Consider the following 20954-nt stretch of genomic DNA (forward strand, 5'->3'; position numbering starts at 1 on the left):
CAGAACTCTGAATCATGACTGGACACTTAGAATAACCAGGGGAGTGCTTGATGAAGGGAGAGGCTGCTGTTCTTTGGCAGTTGGGCAGTGTGCGTGAACCAGTGATCATCCCCCATTCCTCGGCCCCTAGGCCTGTGAATATAGTGGCCCCTGTTCCTGGTGTGGCTTGGAAGCCAGGATGGGCAATGGGGACTTTGTCCTCCAAAAATTTGGAGTTGACTGTTTAAGTCTGGCAGATCCCTGAGCATAGGCACAGACATTTGCCTTGGTTTGAGCCCTTTCAGCTCCAGAGGCTTCACCCAACAGCATCTATCAGAAGATTTAAAGAATTAGTATCTCCCACACCCCCCTCTTTGGATTTTAAGGAAATTTGTGTTGGATCATGGCTGACTGCAGAGATAATGGAATAAAAATGTCATGATCACAAACAGCAAGGAATAAACAAAGGCAAATAGATATACAAAGGCAAAAATAGTTTGGAAAAGTCACAAAACAGTTGGCTCCATCCCACAACAAGCAAGAATAAATAGTCCTGGAGTAGTGAGAGCTTAGATTTTCACTTACCCCAGTATAATACTCAGAATGTCCAGTTCTTAATTAGAAAACTATAAAACATACAAAGAAACCAGAAAGTATGGCCCATACATAAAAAAAAGAATTTCACAGAAGCTCTCCCTGAGGAAGCCTGGACATTGGCATTGCTAGTCAAAGATGTTAAATCAACTGTCTTAAATACTCACTGAGCTAAAAGCAAAGCATGGAAAAAGAACCAGAGGAAATCAAGAAAACATTATGTGAACAAAATCAGAATCTTGGTAGATAGAAATTATGTAAAGCAACCAAACAAATTCTGGAGCTGAAAAGTACAATAATTGAAATGAAAAATTCACTAGAGAGATTCAACAGATTTGGGCAGATAGAAGAAAGGATTAGTGAACTTGAAGATAAGACCATTGAAATATCCAGACTGAAAAACAAAAAGAAAAAGGAACAGAGCCCCCAGAAACCAATGGAGGATCATCATTGTATACCAGTATATGAATCATAGGAGTCCCAGCAGGAGAAAGAAGCAAGAAAGGGGCAGAAAAAATATTTGAAGAAATAATGGTAGAAAACTTCCCAAATCCAATGAAGATATAAATGTACATACCCAAGAAGCTCGGTGAACTCCAAGCAAGATAAATTCAAAGAGATCCACGCTGAGACACATTATAATCAAATTGTTGAAACCCAAAGATAAGAGAGAATTTTCAAAGCAGCAAGAGAGAAACAACTTGTCACAAACAAGGAATGCTCAGTAATATTAACAGCTGATTTCTCATTATTAACCTTGGAGGCCAAAAGGGTGTGGGATGATGAATGTAGAATCCTGAAAAGGGCAGGGAAGCCTCTCAACCAAGAATTGTATATCCGCAAAAACTATGCTTCAAGAATGAAGAAGAGATTAATACATTTCCAGACAGACAGAAGCTGAGCAAGTTCATTACCAGTAGACCTGCGTTATAAGAAATGCTAAAAGGAGTCCTTTAGGAGGAAATGACACTGGAGAGTAACTTGAAGCCATAGCAGAAATAAAGAACACTGGTAAAGGTAACTACATAGGTAAATTTAAAAGCTAGTATTGTATTTCTGGTTTGTAACTATTTTATAAGTCTGTTAATGGGCACACAATATAAAGATGCAATCTGTGACAATAATTATAAAAGGGAGGAGATGGAGGTTATAGGAACAGTGTTTGTACACTATTGACACTAAGTTGGTATTATTCAAACTAGGTTTTGTAAGTTTAAGATGTTAATTGTAATCCCCAAGGTAACCACTAAGAAAATAACAAAAATATACAGAAAAGGAAAGAAGAGGGAATCAAAATGGTACACTACCAAAAAATAAATAAATGCAAAAAAAGGGGGCAGTAATAGAGGAATTAACATAAAACATACACAAAATAAATAGCAAAATGGCAGAAATAAATTCTTCTTTATCAGTAATCACATTAAATGTAAATAGATTAAATTCTTCTATTTAAAGGCAGAGATTGGCAGATTGAGTTTAAAAAAAAAATGGTCCATCTATATGCTTTGTGGAAAGGACTCACTTTAGTCCTTTAGATTTAAGGACAAAAAGGCTGAAAGTAAAAGGATGTTTCCAGGCCAATAGTAACCAAAAGAGAGCTGGTGTGGCTATATTATTGTCAGGCAAAGTAGATTGTAAGTCAAAAAAAAGTTACAGGAGACAAAGACGGACATTGTATGTTGATGAAAGTTTCACTCCCTAAAAGATGTAAATTATAAACATATATGCACTTACCCACAGAATCCCAAAATATGTGAAGCACAAAATTGAAGGGAGAAGCAGACAATTCTACAATAATGCAGACTTTAATACCGATTTTCACTAATGAATAGAACAACCAGACAGAAGATCAATAAGGAGATAGAGGACTTGAACAACTCTGTAATCCAATTAGACCAGTCAGTTGTATATGAAACACACTGCCCAACAGCAGCACACACATTCTTCTCAAATGCACAGGGAACATTCTCCAGAATAGACCATATATTTGGCTACAAAAGAGGTCTTAGTAAACTTTTTTTTTTAAAGGAGGCTCACCCTGAAGTACAGAGTTAAAAATTTTCCCTGCCACATCTGGTCTGTGGTCTGGGTTGAGCAGAAGTAGGTGCAGTCCTCCTGGCCCAGTTTAGAGAAATAGCAGAGGCATGCTTGTAAGTAGTGTGTCTCTTTGGCAGAGAAGGAGAGAGCCATGTGAGTGGTGAAGCTCAGAGGGCTCCTCTGCCCCCTCCTAAGACCTCACCTCCATCCCTATTAAGAACTTGATGTAAAGGATTAGTCCAGGAAAATTCAGCCCATTCAGTAGTGACTCTTTAAAAAAAGAAACTGGCACATCAGGTAATCGAATTAAGCAAAACAGTTGGAAGAGAGCAGGAGAACTTAACAATAATTGAAGAGGTCTTCACAGAAAAACGTTGCCATAGAGCTGATGAAAATTGTGACCACGTCTTCTACTACACACTTAAAAAACTAAATCAATCAATAGCTTCACCATGAAGTCCAAATTCAAGAACTCAGGGAACAGATAATAAATAAGACGAGACAACCAAGGTAGCTGAAACACGTACATTCAGAATCAGGAAATAGTAGAGCCAAAAGTTCAAATATATCCCAGAAATGAGGGCATTTGGTAGGAGCACAAGGTAGAATGAATAAGCACTAAACAGTGTAATGGACATAGTGGATAGAAATGAGAGAGGCAAACAAAACAAAACAAGTAGTTAAAAAGAATTGGAGCGGGAATGAGATGTAGAGACAGGTAAAGGTATTTCAACATAACAGTTTAGAGTTTCTCTGAATAATAAAGCTAAAATAGTGGAACAGAATAAATATTTAGAGATATAATTAAAGAAAACCTTTCAGAAATAACAGAAGAGTTTAATTTGCATATTGAAAGAGCACGCCATTTACCAGGGGAAAAGACCCACAGTACTTAATATTGGGATATAGGCTAGCAAAGTCATGGGACTTTAAAGATAAAAAGAGATTCTGCGGGTGGCCATGCCAAAAGACAAAGTCATTTTGATGTTGGGAGTAACAGGTTTGCCACAGATTTTGCAAATCTCATTGCTGGAAGACAATGTATCGATACTCTTCAAATAAACTCACGGAAGGAAAATGAGAACCAGAATTTTATATTTAGTCAAGCTGTCCTTCAAACACATAGACCACCAAAAAAAGTTTTGAACACTAGTGAATATATTGTGTGTGAGATATATTGTTTTCATGAGCCCTTCTTGAGGAAACTATTAAAGGATGAATCTAAGCAAACAGGAGATAACTAGGGAAACCACAGTAAAAGGACTTGCAATATTGAATGTATTTAATTCTAGAGCTGAACCTCTAGAATTGAAAATGAAAGTGGGGACTAGAGTGAAAGAAGAGCTCTGATAACTAACATTAGGAGAGGGAAAGGGAAAGAAGATGGGATATAGAGTGATTTCCTCATGTCATGCTGGTGACAAAAAAAAGGATGAGCTCTAAAGCTGACAAATCAAGTAGTAGAAATATAAGCAGATTTAACAAAATGAACAGATTTTTGGCAAACTAAAATTGTAGCAATGTCCTTCAGTAGAAAACTAGTTACACAGATTATAGCTCATCTGTATGATGGAATACTTTACAACCTTATAAAAGAATGAGGAAGGTCTCTATGTACTGATAGGGAAAGAGCTCCCAGATAAATTAGTAAACAAGATGCAGAACAGATTGTATAAATATGCTAGCATTTATGTAAAAGAAGTTGAAAAATCATATATGATGATGTTTCCATATATTTGATCAAGAAACTCAGGAAGGGTACACAAAAACTAAGAAAAAGATGATCATTTCGGGGGGGAGAGCTTGATAATCACTTGATATTAATAGTTTTACCATTTTGGTTCTAGTCCTTTTAATGTAAGTTACATTGATGGAGATCAGAAATTTAACTCCACAATTGTTCTAGATACTTCCTATTTTAGACTCACTGGAATGATAAATGAGGGAAGTAAACCATGTAACAGCGTGCATTATTTTATTTCTGGCTTATGTGAGTGTATAGGAACCTCAAAACTCGTCACATATTTCAAAAATAACATGCATTTATTCAACAGTTATTCAATATATTTTACACATACCTACCTGGTGCTATTATTAAGCATTGGAATACAGAGATGAAAAAACTAGTTCGTGTCTGTGTGGAGGTCATCGTTTGTTGAAGAAGACAGATAAATAAGCAATAGTTATAATACAATATCAGAAGTAGTCTGATAGATGTCTACACAGGATGCTTTGAGGACCCAGAGGAGGTTTCGCCCATCTTTGCTAGATGGAGAGTGTGCATCTAGGTGTATTCAGGTGAGCTTCCCAGAAGGTGACACCCGAGTCAAGTCCGGAGAGAGCCAGAAACTGGAATGTGAAACCTTTTCTTCCAGTTAAAGGAGATGGAGTTCATTTTTAAGATGATGAGGAGGCAATTGATACTTTCATTTGGAGCAACATGAACCGATTTGGAACTTAGGATGGTTACCTAGAAGCATACCTCCAAGCAGTGGCATCAACATCAGTTTTATCATCATCTACATTGCAACAATTTATTTAATACCCACTATATGTCTGACTCATGTATACATTATCTCATTTAATCCGGCACCCTTTGAATTAGGTATTATTGCCGTTATTTTATAAATAAGAAAACAGGGTAATAAAGGTTCATAGAGGAGCTAGAGACTGGACACACAGGAGAGAATGTGTTTGATGACCTGCTGTTTCACCTGGTGATTTTCAGTTAATGGAAGTTAAAATGAGAGATGATGATTTGTTGATCCTTAGTCTTCATTTTCATGTGTTTTGTATTGTGAACATTTCACTGAATTTAGTTTGATTCTAGAATTTAAAGATAACATATGTTCCCTATGACACAGCTTTTAACCCAAGTCTATTATTCCATCTGGTGTTCAAAGAAACTTTGGTTAATTCTAGCATTAGAGGGAGAAAATGGCTGTGTTAGACTTATTGAAAGAGAACATATCAGTCTCTGATGTGGAACCACATCGTTTCTAGAGTTTTTCATCTCCTAGAATTTTTATCCCTATCCTTTGCACTCTTAAAGGATATAAACTTTGTTCTCCATTTCATCTAATAAAGCTTTCTTAAGGAAATATTTGAAATGATACCTCATTAGGATTTGAGATATATTAGTTCTGTAATTGTTAAAGTCTCATATGGAACTTGGGACGTGTCTTCTCAATATGAACTGTAGTTTTAAACTAGATTTTGTCTTTCTGCTCCGTAACGTTTGTGTAGTGTGTTGAGGCAATAGAGCGAGAGGTGATAATTCTTGAAAGTTAATAAAAACTGATTATTACTCCAGCAACACTCCTCATCAGCTTTCTAAATGCTGTCAAAACTGGCCATTTATCCCTTCATTCTTAATTCTTTAACTGAAAATTCAAATAAAGTACCTCTTCTAGAACTGTCATATAATGATTAGTTTTTAAAAAAATACTTGTATATAGCTAGAAGGGGTATTACAAAGATGGTACATGAACAGTTTTGTCTTGCTGTACTCACCTTTTCCCCCTTTTATTTCAGCTCAATCTGAAATTGAAGTTTCTGTGTCTGCAAGGAATATCAGAAGGTTACTAAGTTTCCAGCGGTATCTTAGATCTTCACGCTTTTTTCGTGGTACTGCTGTTTCAAATTCTCTAAACATTTTAGATGATGACTATAATGGACAAGCCAAGGTGTGTATAGCTTTTTCAAGAAAACATTAATTTTATGATAAGTTTAATGAAGCCTTTTTTCCCTATGTGGTACTGATTTATAGAGCCTGTTTTTGTATGTGAAAGTCAGTTGAACCCAATTTTCAGGTCTTTCCTTTACAGCAGCTGTTCATTTTATGATTAGCTATTGCAAAGCAAGGGAAATTTCAGAAGTAACTAAAATAATGAAAATGTTTTCATTCATTATAGCATTAAGTAACAAGTAGATCAATGAACATTAAACTGTAAGATCACACAAAATCTTAACTCTGGGGAAAATATTATGGATTATGTGGTCTAATTTCTATATTTATAGATAAATGATGGCCTGAAGAGCATAAGGGAACTTGTTTGCACTCACCCAGCTGGTTAGAAGTAAACCCAACACCGGAGGTTAGGTCTCGGGGCTTTCAGTCAAATGATCTTTCAGAGTCTCTTGGATCAATGAAATGTTTTGGGGACTTAGACTTTTTTTAATTAAACCTGGTGATTGTGGGCATTATTTTCTTGATATTGTTTTTAAAAAATGTCTTAATAAAGGTGATGTGAGATGAGCTTGTTTTTGACCAAATAAGGATTTTTTTTAATAACCTTAGGTTCCTAATATTTTTTAAATTATTCTTTGACTTAAATTTATAGGCCAGATTTCCTAAGTTTGTGTAGATAGGGCTGGGGTATCTTCTTTACGATTACATTAAAGTGAAAAGGTTTGCCTTCCTGTTTAGTAAAAGAAATCAGTGGAAAGTATTCATGCTTTCTTTAAAAGTTCACAAGTTCTGTTTTTTAGAATGAGAATATTGATCTGTGTATGATTGGTGCTACTATTATAATCTCTACTAGTAATATCTTTGTGTTGCTCATGTTGATTTTTTTCATAAATGTATACAACAGTAAGCGTTTGGATACAAAATAAAAGCTTTTCTTGAAAATAAAGTCCACAAAATTTTCACATTGCTAATATATGGGGTAAAATAATCTATTTGGTTTATTGGCTCATTATGGAATTTATTTGCTTGGCTAAAATACACATCCACCTAAAAACTAATGTAGCAAATGCTGTTAATTGTTCTATAAGAGTATTTAAAGAATATAAATAAATACCCATAAGTTGGGAGTGTTTTTTAAAAGAATAACAAATAATTTAAGCATAGTATAGTATAGATGCCATGTTTGTAGGTTCCACAATCAGACCAACGGGATTTAAGACTCCAGATCTGTTACTTTCTTGCTGAGTGAGTGAGTTATTTTTTGCCTGTTTCACTGTCTATAAAAGGGGATTGAAAACAATGGCTGCTTGATGGTGTTGGTGTGAATAGTAAGAGAGAGTAAAGCACTTTTAACAGTACCTAGAGTTATAGTAAGTACTCAGCTATTGTAACTTACTTTTACTAGATTTTTAAAATCTAGTTTCTAATCCATGCAATGTATGAATCACACTTCTGTGATGTTAAATTATATTAGAATTCTTGAAAGTCCTTGAAAGTATAGGAGCAAATTGAAAGAAACACTAAACTTACCTGTATATTCATTAATTGAAAAACCAAATGATACTTGGCTTTTCAAATGGGGTTTATCCCTTTGGATATTTTTTTGGAGCCAGTTGGAGAGGTCATGATTAAAAGGAGAATGATACTTAGCATTTCTTAAAGTAAATCAGTCACTTTCCATTTTCATTAACTTCTCTATGGATTATCTACAAAAGACAGAGAATGTTACTGAAATTAAATTACAGTAGGAATGTTTGGTTTTCATTTCAGTGTATGCTGGGAAAAGTTGGAAATTGGAATTTTGATATCTTTCTATTTGATAGACTAACAAATGGTAAGTGAAGAATTTGACTTACTCAAGTTAATGTATTCTCTAGATTACTGCAGTGGTTCTCTGGATTAAGGCAGTGGGACAGCCGCTGGTGGGCTGTTGCTTTCGTTTACTTAGGTTAAGAGCCCTCTGCTGGCAAAGGGAGCATCATTTTGTCCCGTCTATGGTAACTGATGCATAAGCCTAGAGAATCAATCTCATAATTTTATTTTTTGATTATAACTGTTAGCAGTAATCAAAAGTAATCATCATCCTCATCATCACTTGGCCATCCCTTGTTAATGTTGCTCTTATCAGTAATTCAAAGCGAACATTATTATCTCGTGTTCTTGATTTGTCTTTTTGGTTTCTTTTGGATTGTGGCCATTTCCAATGACATCTTCTGACACTGTATTCCGGTTTTGATAGCCGCCGATACCTGGTGGATTAATGACTTTTTGAGACAGAGCTTTGCTTCTAGTGTTGTTCTCAGGCTTTTCTTTCTGTGCACACTTGAGAGATGTGGCCTGTTACGATCAGCAGCGATGGTTCCCCCTGGCGCTGCTGCTTGGTGATGGGTGGGGAGGGTGTGCGGCTTCTTTAGGAGGCAGATCAGAATCTACAGAGTATGAGCGGTTTGCAAAGAACAAGTGACTCTGATCTGTTTACCCCCTCCTGAGTTTTGTTTTATTTGTGGGGGAGGGTTCATGGTTTTTTATTCTCTTTGGGAACAGGAACAGGATTCCCTTTGGGAATCATTTTTATTTAGGATAAAATTTTTGGTATAAAAAATTGGTGGTACATGTAGTTTGACTGCATACACTTTGCCTCTTTTCTCTAAATATCTTTTTAATAAATGAAGCAGAGAGGAAAATACACTGAAAAGAAGTCGGTTCTGTTCTGAATGATGAAATATGTGGTTCACTGCTATACTTTGAAATCATTTGTTTTTCTCATTTTACTTTGGAATGAAATCCTTTTGTAAGGAAGTCAAATATAGAAAATGAACGAGCAAATAACTTTATTCATCTTGAGAATCAATGTGGGTCTAGCTTTTAGTATCACCGCATTATTCCTCTCAGCTGGGTGGCCATGCATAGTGAAAATACCTTTGTATATACTTTCTCTTTGTCTACACGCTGTTGACAGAGAATAAATTGGACTAATCTTAGGCAAAATTATAGGCAGGGAAGTTTGCCTTAATCAGCAAAGCCTCCCTCAGTTTCCCTGACTTTTTGTTTTTTCTCTTTTCTATTTCTCATCTGCCGCTCCTTTGTCCTTTGGCGACTAAGTGTTCTGTTGCTCTCCTGCCCACTCTGGCCTGTCCAGGAGGGCTCTGCTGTCCTTTACACACTTGTCCTTCCTTTCAGCCTTCCCCTTTCTGAAAATGTGGGTAGCAAAATGTCAGGTGGGTCAGCCTCTTCTAGATCCGGGAAACTCCCTTCTCTTAACTCAACATGAGTATTACTTTGTTATCTCAAGATATATAGAGATAAAACACTGCCCCCGTTAACACCTTTAAGGTTTATCCTTGTATAAACTAACAGCTCCTAGCCTATTCTTACTCTACTGGGACACTTGTCACTCACTGAAATAGTTGATTGTTCTCTAAATTTTACTTTTGGAAAGTACATATTCTGCTCGTCAGGAAGCTTGGTGATAAAAGTGGAGTGGGTCGACAGTGTGGAGGGCAGGCAGAGGTAATAGCCACTGGTCCACGTTGGTTAGTTCAGCATTTTACCTCCCTTAATGACTTCACTCCTTGCATGGGATTTGTAGAGAAGACGGCTGAATGGTTTCCTCTTACGATTGATGGTTAGGGGTTAGAAGAAACCACTCGCGGTTAACTCCGCACCTGTGATTTTATGAATGGTGGAGATATGTATATTCAGTTAACTACAGCTGCCCACAAGTTGCAGGAATTCTGTACATGAAGAGATATTATTGGGAAACAGGCAGGAAAAAATACCTTTAACTTGCATTATGTAATTAGAACTGCTTTCCTTTCAAAACTGCTTAGACCGAAATGAATTCTGGATGATATATGTACACGGTACGTAACTGTATAGTTTTCCCTTTTTGTTCCATGATCCAGTGCTTTCTGTATTTCTTACTCTGGAAATTTCCCAAATGTTATTGAGGAGAGGAGGGCAGGGAGGAGGAGGAGGCGAAACTCAGTGATTCCCGCCAGGATGGATTGTCCCTAGCTTGTCCGCTGCAAGGGGGAGAGTAGTTATTGTCTGCTAGGTTATATTTGATGTTCCTTTTACAGGAATGAGAGTTAGGTAATGTGAGATGGCAAGATATGGCTTGTCTCCCCTGAAAGCCACCTGGTGCGTGAGGACCCTCGTTGCCAGGCCTGTGTTGGGTGGTAGCCGAATCCTGCCAGCTCCTATCTAGAATCACATTCTAAAAACTATCAAGGGCCGCTACACCTTTGGCAGTGCCATCCTCTGATAGATTTTTGTGAGGGTAGCTTTTCTGTAAGTACAATTTTCTTTTCCAAGAAAGTGTTTATCTCCGTTTCCATATAATGTAAGTTCTTCTGTGCCTGTTCCCTGTTTGGTGCAGCAGCTAAGCCTCACTTGCTTTGAATTGTTTAATTGTGGTCTTACTCGCCGGTATTAAAGGGGTCCGTTGGTATCTCTTGAACTAAAAATGAGGAAAACTGTTGCGTGAGGGCTTTCGGTTTGATATGAGTAGGACACTTTGATGGACTGGTTCTTGTCAGATTCCTTTAAAGTTCTTGGTGGAGGACATTACATGTGTGTGTCACTGCAGTTTGCCTGAGTTTCAGAAGAGGGTATTTTACCATTAGATTGCAGCTTTTTAAAAATTCATTCTAGACCCTGGAAATTGGTGATTTGTCCATTAGGTTTGGGAAAATGATTTGGGGAGAACTCTATCATTACCTAAATATGCATTCTTTTTTTTAAAATTGAGGTATAATTTACATGCAACATTATATTAGTTTCAGGTGTATAATATAATGATTCAATATTTGTCTGTCTTGCAAAATGATCACTACAGTAAGTCTAGTTAGCATCTGTCACCACAGATAGTTACAAAATATTTTTTTCTGATGAAAACATTTTTCTTCTGAAGAGATGAGAACTTTTAAGATCTACTCTCTCAGCAACGTTCAAATATGTAATATAGTATGACTAACTGTAGTCACCATGCTGTACATTACATCCCCGTGACTTCCTTATTTTATAAGTGGAAATTGGTACCTTTTGACCCCCTTCACCCATTTTACTCACGCCCAGCCCCTACCTTTAGCAGCTACCAATCTGTTTCTCTGTATCTATGAGCTCATTCCTTTTTAGATTTCACATATACGTGAGATCATATGACTTTTGTCTCTCTTTGCCTGACTCATTTCACTTAGCGTAATGCCTTCAAGGTCCATCCATGTTGTCACAAATGGCAAGATTTTGTTCTGTTTTGTGGCTGAATAATATTCCTCTGTGTGTGTGTGTGTTTGTGTGTGTACACACCATATTTTCTTTATCCATCACTCATTGATAGACACTCAGGTTGCTTCCATGTCTTGACTATTGTAAATAGTACTGCACTGAACATGGCAGTGTAGATATCTTTTTAAGTTAGTGTTTTCATTTCCTTTGGATAAACACCCAGAAGTGGAATTGCTGGTCATATGGTAGATCTATTTTTAATATTTTGAGCAATCTCCATACTGGTTTCCTTAGTAGCTGCACCAATTTACATTCCCATCTACAGTGCACAAGGGCTCCCTTTTCCCCACATCCTCACCAAGACTTGTTATCCCTTGTATTTTTGATAATAGACATCCTAACAGTTGTGAGGTGATATCTCATTTGGTTTTGATTTGCATTTTCCTGATGATCAGTGATGTTGAGCATCTTTTCATGTACTTGTTGGCCATCTGTATGTCTTCTTTGGAAAAATGTCTGTTCAGATCCTCTGCCCATTTTTTAACCAGATTGTTTATTTGAATATGGGTTCTGAAATATCTATGTATATACTGGAAGAAAAGTTGGTTTTACACCAGTAATAACAGAAATATAGCTCACTTCTTCACAAATGGTCCAGACCACATGGGCTCATGTCTGTACCAGTAGTGTTATCAGGATTTGAATGCATTTTAACATTTAATTTCTTAAAAATAAAAGATTTGAAATGTTTTTTTCTTCCCATTTGAAGATGATTTGTCAGGTAGTTTTTAAAAAGAATCTCTTTTGGCCTGCCACCTCCTTTCCAATGTTGCTCATACAAATATTGTTCCAATTAATTTATTTTTTTCCTCAGCCATGGGCTTCTGTTGACAATTGTTTAGGCAGTTTTGGATAATGAGTTTAGCCCAGTAGTCCTTTATAATCCTTCATAAATATTTATAAGAATCATAGATTTCTTTAGAGAATACTAGAATCATGTTTATGTTATCGTTTGAATGCTGGCAGTAATCTATGGGCTCATATCCCTTTAAAACATAAAGTCTATTTAATTGTTAAAATAACATAGCATATGTGTCCTGTAGAGGGAATCTACAAAACTTTGAGGAATAAATTAATAAATAAAAAATGGAGAATTGTACCTTGGAAGGGAAAACTAAACATTATAAAAGTCGTAGTTTCTCCAAATTTAATTTCTATACTTGGTGTGACTCCAGGTGTCAGTGACAAGGGAGTGGAAGTTGAGGATGAAGATAACCCCATTGCATGCAGCCACTTTCAGAAAACATAGCTATGTAGGGGAAGAGATAGGGTGGTAACTGGAGGGGCCAAGAGAGCCGAAGGTTCTTTGTTGTTTCAAAGATGAGAGACTCTGGAGCAGGTCTGAGAGCTGCTGCTTCCTGGGACAATACAGAGAGGGAAGGATATTTTGCTTTGGAGCGGGGCACACTGGTAGATGTGTCTGACACCAAGGACGGGCCCCGAGGAGGTGTACAGGGGGGAGGGATTGGCTTTTGAAAGACAGGAAGTTTGAGGGCTTGTATTTTTTCTTGTGAAGTATGAGGCTGTTGTGAATGAGTAGGTGAATGGGAAGTGAATATGTCGAAAGTTTGAGAAGAGGAGAGAAGCCTTGAAAATAAAGTGGAAGAACCATTTCACTAGAAAAACGTAAGATTGCTGGGTAGTGTTGACCGTGAATTTCTAGTGATAGAGGTCTGCCTCGTTTTGTGATTCGTGCTCCCCTCCCCCCGCCGTTTCTTCCAGCAACTCTCAGATTTTCTGCTGTGCGTATGGGAGAGGCAAGTGGTTGAGGTCAGAGTCTGGATCTTGAGGAGGTCATTAGTCCCTCCTCCCAGCCGTGTATGTTTAAGAATAAACACAACCTCCACCTAGCAAGGTTGCGGCCAAGGCGGTTTGCTCTGGGACACCCTGTCAGTCAGAGCTGGGCACTAGAGGGGATGGTTAGGAGGAGGTACGTACAGCCGTGTTTTAGGTGCTTTGGGAAGTTGAGTTAACTTATTCAATGTGCTACAATTTTCAAAGTTTTGTATCAATTCTAACTATTTTGGTGTCTTTTAAGAAAATGAATCTATTTGCAATGTTTATCTTCCAATTCTTTGATTTTAGAAAACTGAAACAAAAAATCATTTTTCCTTGGAACGGGAAAAAAGATGTGATATTTAGAGTCTGTGACTGGTAAAATAAGATGTGAATTTTAGATAGACAAAAAGTGGGAATTAGTACTCTCCATGTTTTACGCTCACATCCCGTATTCGGAAGCACAGCGCAGTCATGTTAGCTTGTATCTCCTACTAATATCTCCTCTTCTTTCTTTTTAGGAAATAGTCTAGTAAGTTTAACCTTTCATTTATTTAGTCTTCATGGATTAATTGAGTACTTCCATCTAGATATGATGAAACTTCGTAGATTTTTAGGTAAGTGATTCTAACCCATTTAACAGTAATAAGATTTATATAAGAACTTGTTTAAATTTTGTATCAGTTATATCAGTTAACTATTGCTCTAAACAAACCACCCCAAGTTTCGTAGCTTAAAACGACACACACTCATTTAGCTCCTGAGTCTGTGGGGCAGGTGAGGGCTGCCTCTGGGCTGGCTGAGCTCGTTTCTGCACCTGCCGTTGGCAACAGGTGAGCCCACAGTCGCTTTGTAGACCTTGGCTGGGACACTGGGCCTGACCTGGCTCGGCTCTGCGTGGTCTCCTGTTAAATTAAAAGGAGGCAGAGGAGTTTGGCACCATAATAGATTCACATTAAAAACAAAAAAATGAAATATTTATTTATTTTACAACAAGCTGAGTTTGTTCCAAGAGCAGTGGCCAGTTTCCACAAGAGAGCTGGCGTGCCCAGAGCCCTGGCATCCCGGGCTCAGCACTGGCCTGCCCTCACTTCCTCTGCGTCCTGGTGGCCAAAGCAGGTCCGATGCAGATGAGCTGCAGCGTGCGGCAGGGAAGCTGCGAAGGCTGAGGCCTTGGATCGGGGGAGGGTGAAGATTGGGACAGTTTTGCCGTCTCTTACATCAGCCACAACTTCCTGACACGGATGACACAACGTCTGTCTTTTTCTAAATTTTTGAAGGCTAAACTTTAAAAGATCAGGTACCTTGCACTTAGGTCTCCTCTTTTTCTGATCCTGGAAATCTCTTGACAGTAAACTTTAAAGATTGTTTTGAATATGTTTAAATGTGCAGGATGATATTTATTTAATACTGCTCTGCTAGGAAAAAAATTAGCGTTTCACCAAATAAAGAAATATGGTAGAAAAAAATTAGTAGCATGAGAATGCTTACCATTTTTTAAGGAAGACGGTAATATTTATTTTCTTTCCTCTTAAATACCAAACTATGATAAATTTATTACCTAGGACTTTTGAGAAACCTTTAATGCATACTTATTTATAAATTGTATGCCTGTAATTCTGTACTAATATATTATGTAAATTATAAAACACATACAAAAATAGATATTGAGTATTTAACAGGCTATTTTAAAGGATGGGATCAAAGTAAGTACAGAATTCTGATGCTCTTTCCCAGTCACCAGTGAGTCATATTTCTCCACCTCAGAGTGGCCTTGCTTTGCTAGATTAGAGTTCTGTCCTGTGGGGGCCAGAGTGCAGGTTTGATGGCAAGGGGACAGCTCTACCCCTACTCCTGGTCTACGCTTTTCATGATAGCATAGCAGACACTGAGCAAAGAAGGCAGGATTAATAGAAGATCATCCCTACTACTGAAAAACTAATTCCAGATGTGCAGCTCAGCTCTCGCATCATGCACACACAGGATCATTTCCATCTACCCTGATAGCTATACTGTTTGAGCTCCATAAAGATTTTGGTTCACGGAAGAATTTCTAGTTCCTAGAGCAGTACCTGTCACAATAAATACTTGTTGAATGAATTGTAGTGTTTTTATTAAACTGAGAAACTCTTTTTAAACTAAAAAGGGTCAGAGGAATTTGGCACAATGATAGATTCACATTTCAAAAGAGAAAAGAAAAAAAAGGAAATATTTTATAATTTTGACACGAATTCCTTCTAGTTAAAAACGTTTCAAACAAGTTAGGAGTGGAAATGGTATGAATTCTTTGGGAACACGTGTGAGATATGAGGTGACTCTCATCTCTCTGAATCTGCACAACTAACTGATAGCCGCATGAAAAGTGTAAGTGGAGAACTTTAATCATCATAATTCTTGTGCTTGTACCTGCCTCCCATCTGCAACTAAACTTGGGGTGTTTTGTCTTTGACGCAGTCATGATTCAGGAAGATTACCACAGTCAGAACCCCTACCACAATGCAGTCCACGCTGCGGATGTAACTCAGGCCATGCACTGTTACCTAAAAGAACCTAAGGTAAGATGCTGACATCTACAGTGGGGGAAAATCCTAGGAAAACTCCTTTCATTTACTTTCAAATACTTTTCCATAAGTTAGTGGTTTGACTCAAAATCAGAAGCTTCCTTCACAAGAATGAGAGCGAGCTGGATCAGATTTCCAAATGTGGCTATAAGTGCAGCAACTGAGAAATGGGGTGACTGTTGGGAGAGAGGCTGGAGAAGGCTAAGCGAGGGCCAGATCACACGGGACCAGGAAGCCTGTGTTCAGACACTTGGCACTTACACTGAGCTCCATGGGAGCTCCACGAGGGCAGGGACAGCATTAATCTGGTTCAGTGAATGAATACGGAGCTACGGGAGGGGAGCAGGAGACCGTAGAAAACTGTCCTGGTTGAAGTGTAACATAGATCAGACAAGCCCAGAAACAGGAATACCCGTCAGGAGCTGTTTCAGTGCTCCATCACAGAACCTGGCGGCCGAAGCTAGGCAGGGAGCTCTGGGACAGGCAAAACGTGGATGGTTTGTAAGATCTCTTGGGAATTAGAATGATGAGGATATGGTGTTGGAATGCATTTGAGGGAATGAAGTAGGGAGAGGAGTCGATAAAGACTGGTTTAGGTAGTTGAGGAGAAGGTAGAAGTCTTTGGTGAGAGCAGAAATGTAGAAAAAAGAGTAAGTTTCCGAGTAGGCTTGGTGGCGATGATGAGTTCCATTTTGGATATGTGGAGTTAAATGTGTTCGTGCAGTGTCCAAATGGGGTGTCTAGTAGAGACTTGGGTAAAAGAGTCTGAAGTATAGGCGAGAAATCAGAGTTGGAGATACAGATTTGGAAATTATCAGCTGCAGATGTGAATGAGAGCCATGTTTGCCCGGGGACGTTTCTTACCCCTGGAAGTTCTAAAATTACACCTGCCTACCCTTAGCCCTGCTTCTAAATTCTTTTCTCCTGGGATCTCAGTTCCAGCTAGTTGTTAGGAGGGAAAGCACGCTGACTAAATCAGTTTGTGCCAGTTGATGCCAACTTGAAAATATAGCCATGTCGTTGCCAGTCTTCTGAGATTGTGGAATATGTGAAAATTGTCCCAATTTTTAAAAATATATATATTGTGACTTTTAAAAAAAATCAGCTTTGTTCTGGTATCACTTACATGCTATAACAAAATGCATACATATTTTTTGTGTACAGTTTTAACAAATGTATATTCCCAAGTGCCCTGATTTTTTTTTTAAAGATTTTAGTTTTTTCCTTTTTCTCCCAAAAGCCCCCAAGTACATAGTTGTATATTCTTCGTTGTGGGTCCTTCTAGTTGTGGCATGTGGGACGCTGCCTCAGTGTGGTTTGATGAGCAGTGCCATGTCCGCGCCCAGGGTTCGAACCAACGAAACACTGGGCCGCCTGCGGCATAGCGCGCGAACTTAACCACTCGGCCACGGGGCCAGGCGCGCAAGTGCCCTGATTTTTTTAATTAAACTTTTCAAAAACTCTGGGCCAAGCCTGAAGCCTCTGTCCAAGAGTCTTGTGGGAGAAATTGATAAGTAATCACCATACACAGGTAAATGGAATGCTGGAGGTAAGTGCGTGTTCTCTGGGACACAGAGGAGGTTAGCCTAGTCCACACGCCCTTGAAGCCTCCTCCCCTCCTGTCTCCCACTGGCCACACTCAACAAGAAGCCAGGGGCAAGGAAGTCGGGTGATGCCAGGCAAGGGACAGGATGCACAGGGCCAGGAGGGGTGTGTGTAAAAGTGAACACAAACACTGTCTTACCCATGCAGCCCTGGTAATACTAATTTTAAACACTTTTTGTACAGGTAGCTCTGATGATTCTTAAATACTTTTTGCCTTTGCGGCTCTGATAAGCACTTTTCATCATTTGCGTACTCAGGGAACTCTTAGTTAAAGCTTCAATTAAGGATGCAGATAAAATCACTAAGCCCTAAAATGCAACAACTCCCTTGTCCCTTATCATAGTTAACATTTAAAATAGTGTCACTCGGCGTTCTAAAAGTGAATTCTAAAGAAAGCCTTAAGATTGTATTTCTTTACTTCCTGGGCCTTCACATGGCATCACATTTTGCAGTGTTTTCATTCATTAATGTAATACATGGTCCTGGTGGTAGGAATCTGGTGGTGCGCCAGACCAGAAAGGCCCTGGCCTTCAAGAAGCTTACATCCCAGTGGGGAGGCAGTCACTAAACAAATAGAATTTTGACATAACTGTAGTAATTACTGCTCTGAAGAAACCTCAATAGAGCAATGTGCTGGAGAGTGACTGGTTGGACGGCAAGAGTTTACAACTTGAGATGGAGTGGGCAGAAACGACATAAACCGAAAGGAAATATTCGAGAAGGAGTCAGCCATAGAAAAGTCCAGGTACAGCGGGAATAGTAAATAGAAAGGCCTAAATACAGTATTTAGTAAGAAATTTGCTTCCAGGTTTTCTATCTTATGATTTATATGTAAGAGCTAATTCCTAGACTCTTCTCTAAGTGAAAAAAAGAAACATTTGAAGCCCAAGAAATTATTGGAGATTTAGGGAAAAGTTCTTACTCTCTGTATGTGCATCAGCTCTAAGTTTAATAGAATATTTATTTTTTATGCCCTCAAAGCTGAACTAATACAGATTATAATTTTATTCCAGTTGAACCTAATAGCACTTAATAGCAACAATCAAAACAGTGAAGTTTTTCACTGAACACAGGAAAACTCAACCACTTACTAGTTTTCTTTCTTACTGAAAAAGGACCCTGCTGATAGCTTTGCAGATAGAAGTGAGATCTGACTTTCATAGACATTAAATGATTTGCAATTTCTTCTTCACACAACTGTTCTTTACTGTCAGGTATTACCAGACATAATCACAGGAATGGAAGTAACATTTGTTTTTTTTTTAAATCCACTTTAAAAAGTTGTACTAATGTCATTGACTTCCTTGTCTTTGTTCCAGTGCTCATAAAGTTTCCTTTCTGATGAAAGATTTTTTTTTACAAACAGAAATGTTACATTTTTATAGTCAGATTTTCATGTGTGATTTGTTTTCAAACTTAGACTTTACTTTCCCTTCACAGAACTTTTAAATATCAGTTGCTTCTTCCCATGTTTCTGTTTTTAGTGGTCAACTGTTTAATCTACCTGAGATTATTTGATGTCATTAATTTTTTTAATAAGTCTATTTCAGGATTATTGTATTCTCCTAGGAGGGTCCATGTCTAGTTTTCTGCTACTTGCACTGTGTTTTAGCTGTCATAGGAATATAACACTTTTGCATGTTGCGTGTGAGTTCCTTATTCATCACATTCCCGCAGCCACACCCACAGGTCTAGATGTCAGGGAGGCAGGTCGCTTTCTATGCACGATGCTCCGTATGGTATGCCTTCTGTTTATCTTGATTAGGAAGAAGTACTTTAAAAATCTTTATTGTTTAAATGCTTTCGCACATCCTAAAGAGGAAGTAATTTTCTTCACCATCTTCTCCCCATTCCAATTATAGGTAATACAAAAATAAATAATACGCATTCTCTACCTTCAAACAGCTTACAGTTTGACAGTTTTCCAGGGGATTCAAGCCCCCAGTGATTTTTCTCAGACTGAGATGAGCTTGACAGAGGGGATGGAAAAAGATCCATCCTGGCATAGAAAGAAAATATTAGAATTTGAATCTAAATTTATTTTTTATCTTATATTTTAAAATTTTTCAGTTTTCATGTTTGTTTTATCACATGCAATATTTGTTCAGTATCCTAGTCGATAAGTAAGTATACCTATGTTGGTGGTGTATGCTCAAAATTTTTTACTGTAAGGGCACAAGATCATACAAGTTTAGAGAGCATTTTATTGCCCTAATGTAAACCTAAATAAAAGTATGCCCTGCCTAGTGTTACTATGGCAGGACGTGAGAAGCGCTGTAGGAACATGAATCAGTTGTTTGCTGGGGAAGGGGCTGGAGGCAGAGAACAAGGCGGGGGTTGCAGGGGGCAGGACACAAGGGACTCAGTGGAGTTGGGCCTTAACAGTTGAGTAGAAGGTGGCCTGAAAATGAGAGGTGATTCTTGAAAAGCAGGTGATAGACTCAATGTGGTCATTTTTTATCATTGAAAATTTCAGTCAGGTAATAAACTTGTTTATTGCAAGTCAGATTAGTAATAATTATTAAGAGTAAAATTAAAATTGCTAGTGTGCCAGATTACTTTTTCTGACATGAATACATTGTGTTTGCTGTCCTGAATGTATCTGTTCACGGGGGCGGGTTTTATTACAGCCTGGACGTAACTGCTCCATGAGTACGCAGCTTCCTTAAACACTAGGACCGCAGAGAGAACCTTGCATGGTAGATTCTTAATTGAAATCCAATAACCAGTTTGTTGATAAATAAACAACCTCAGTCATAGGTCTTCTGTATTGTACACTTAAAAATCTGCTAAGAGGGCAGATCTCATGTTAAGTGTTCTCACCACAATAAAATTTGTGGAAAAAAACCTCATAGGTCTTCTGTGGTAGTGGCACAGTAATAAAAACATGCAAACCTGCGTTTGTTGTTTTAAAGCCATTATTTCTCAAAAAGATGGTTTATGCTTTAGGTGCCATTTTAATTAAGCTTGTTCAAAATGAAACAGTATAAAGATGAGCTCTGTAAACTCCACGTGGGCAGGGACTCTGTCATGTCCTGTCTGCCCCCAGGGTCTTGATGAGGCCAGCACCTAGGGGTGTTCGGTGGCCTTGATGAATAGTCACCTGAAAAACACAAAGTGGGAGGAGACTGTCGACATGACCATTTGAAGCTAATTCAAAACTATTGTAATGGTACAGAGTTTATTTCAAATCTGTCTGCCATTGTTCTTTCGTCACACTTTAGCTTGCCAGTTCTGTGACTCCTTGGGATGTCTTGCTGAGCTTAATTGCAGCTGCCACTCATGATCTGGATCATCCAGGTGTTAATCAACCTTTCCTTATTAAAACTAACCATTACTTGGCAACTTTATACAAGGTTAGTGCAATTTTATCATCAAAACTTAATATTCTTGCATTCTAGAAAATGTTTCATGTTTTAAAG

At 38.1% G+C, this 20954-nt stretch overlaps 1 protein-coding gene across 8 annotated transcripts in view; it reads left to right on the forward strand.

Moving 5' to 3' along the window:
* Window positions 1-20954, forward strand: part of PDE7A (phosphodiesterase 7A) — a 123771-nt gene that overhangs the window by 89326 nt on the left and 13491 nt on the right. For 6 of the 8 annotated variants that reach the window (XR_002810278.2, XR_002810277.2, XR_011421571.1 and 3 more), the window contains 5 exons: window positions 6145-6296; window positions 8072-8135; window positions 13888-13983; window positions 15821-15921; window positions 20757-20888. Coding sequence is in view for 5 of the 8 variants with exons in the window: in XM_070222206.1 (XP_070078307.1) it covers window positions 6145-6296; window positions 8072-8135; window positions 13888-13983; window positions 15821-15921; window positions 20757-20888 (545 nt within the window). In the remaining 3 variants the exon portion in view is untranslated. The remainder of the gene's footprint in view (window positions 1-6144; window positions 6297-8071; window positions 8136-13887; window positions 13984-15820; window positions 15922-20756; window positions 20889-20954) is intronic. The other 2 variants (XM_070222207.1, XM_023648529.2) reach the window with 1 other exon arrangement.

This window comes from Equus caballus, chromosome 9 (genome assembly GCF_041296265.1).
Source record: "Equus caballus isolate H_3958 breed thoroughbred chromosome 9, TB-T2T, whole genome shotgun sequence".
Classification (NCBI taxonomy): Eukaryota; Metazoa; Chordata; class Mammalia; order Perissodactyla; family Equidae; genus Equus; species Equus caballus.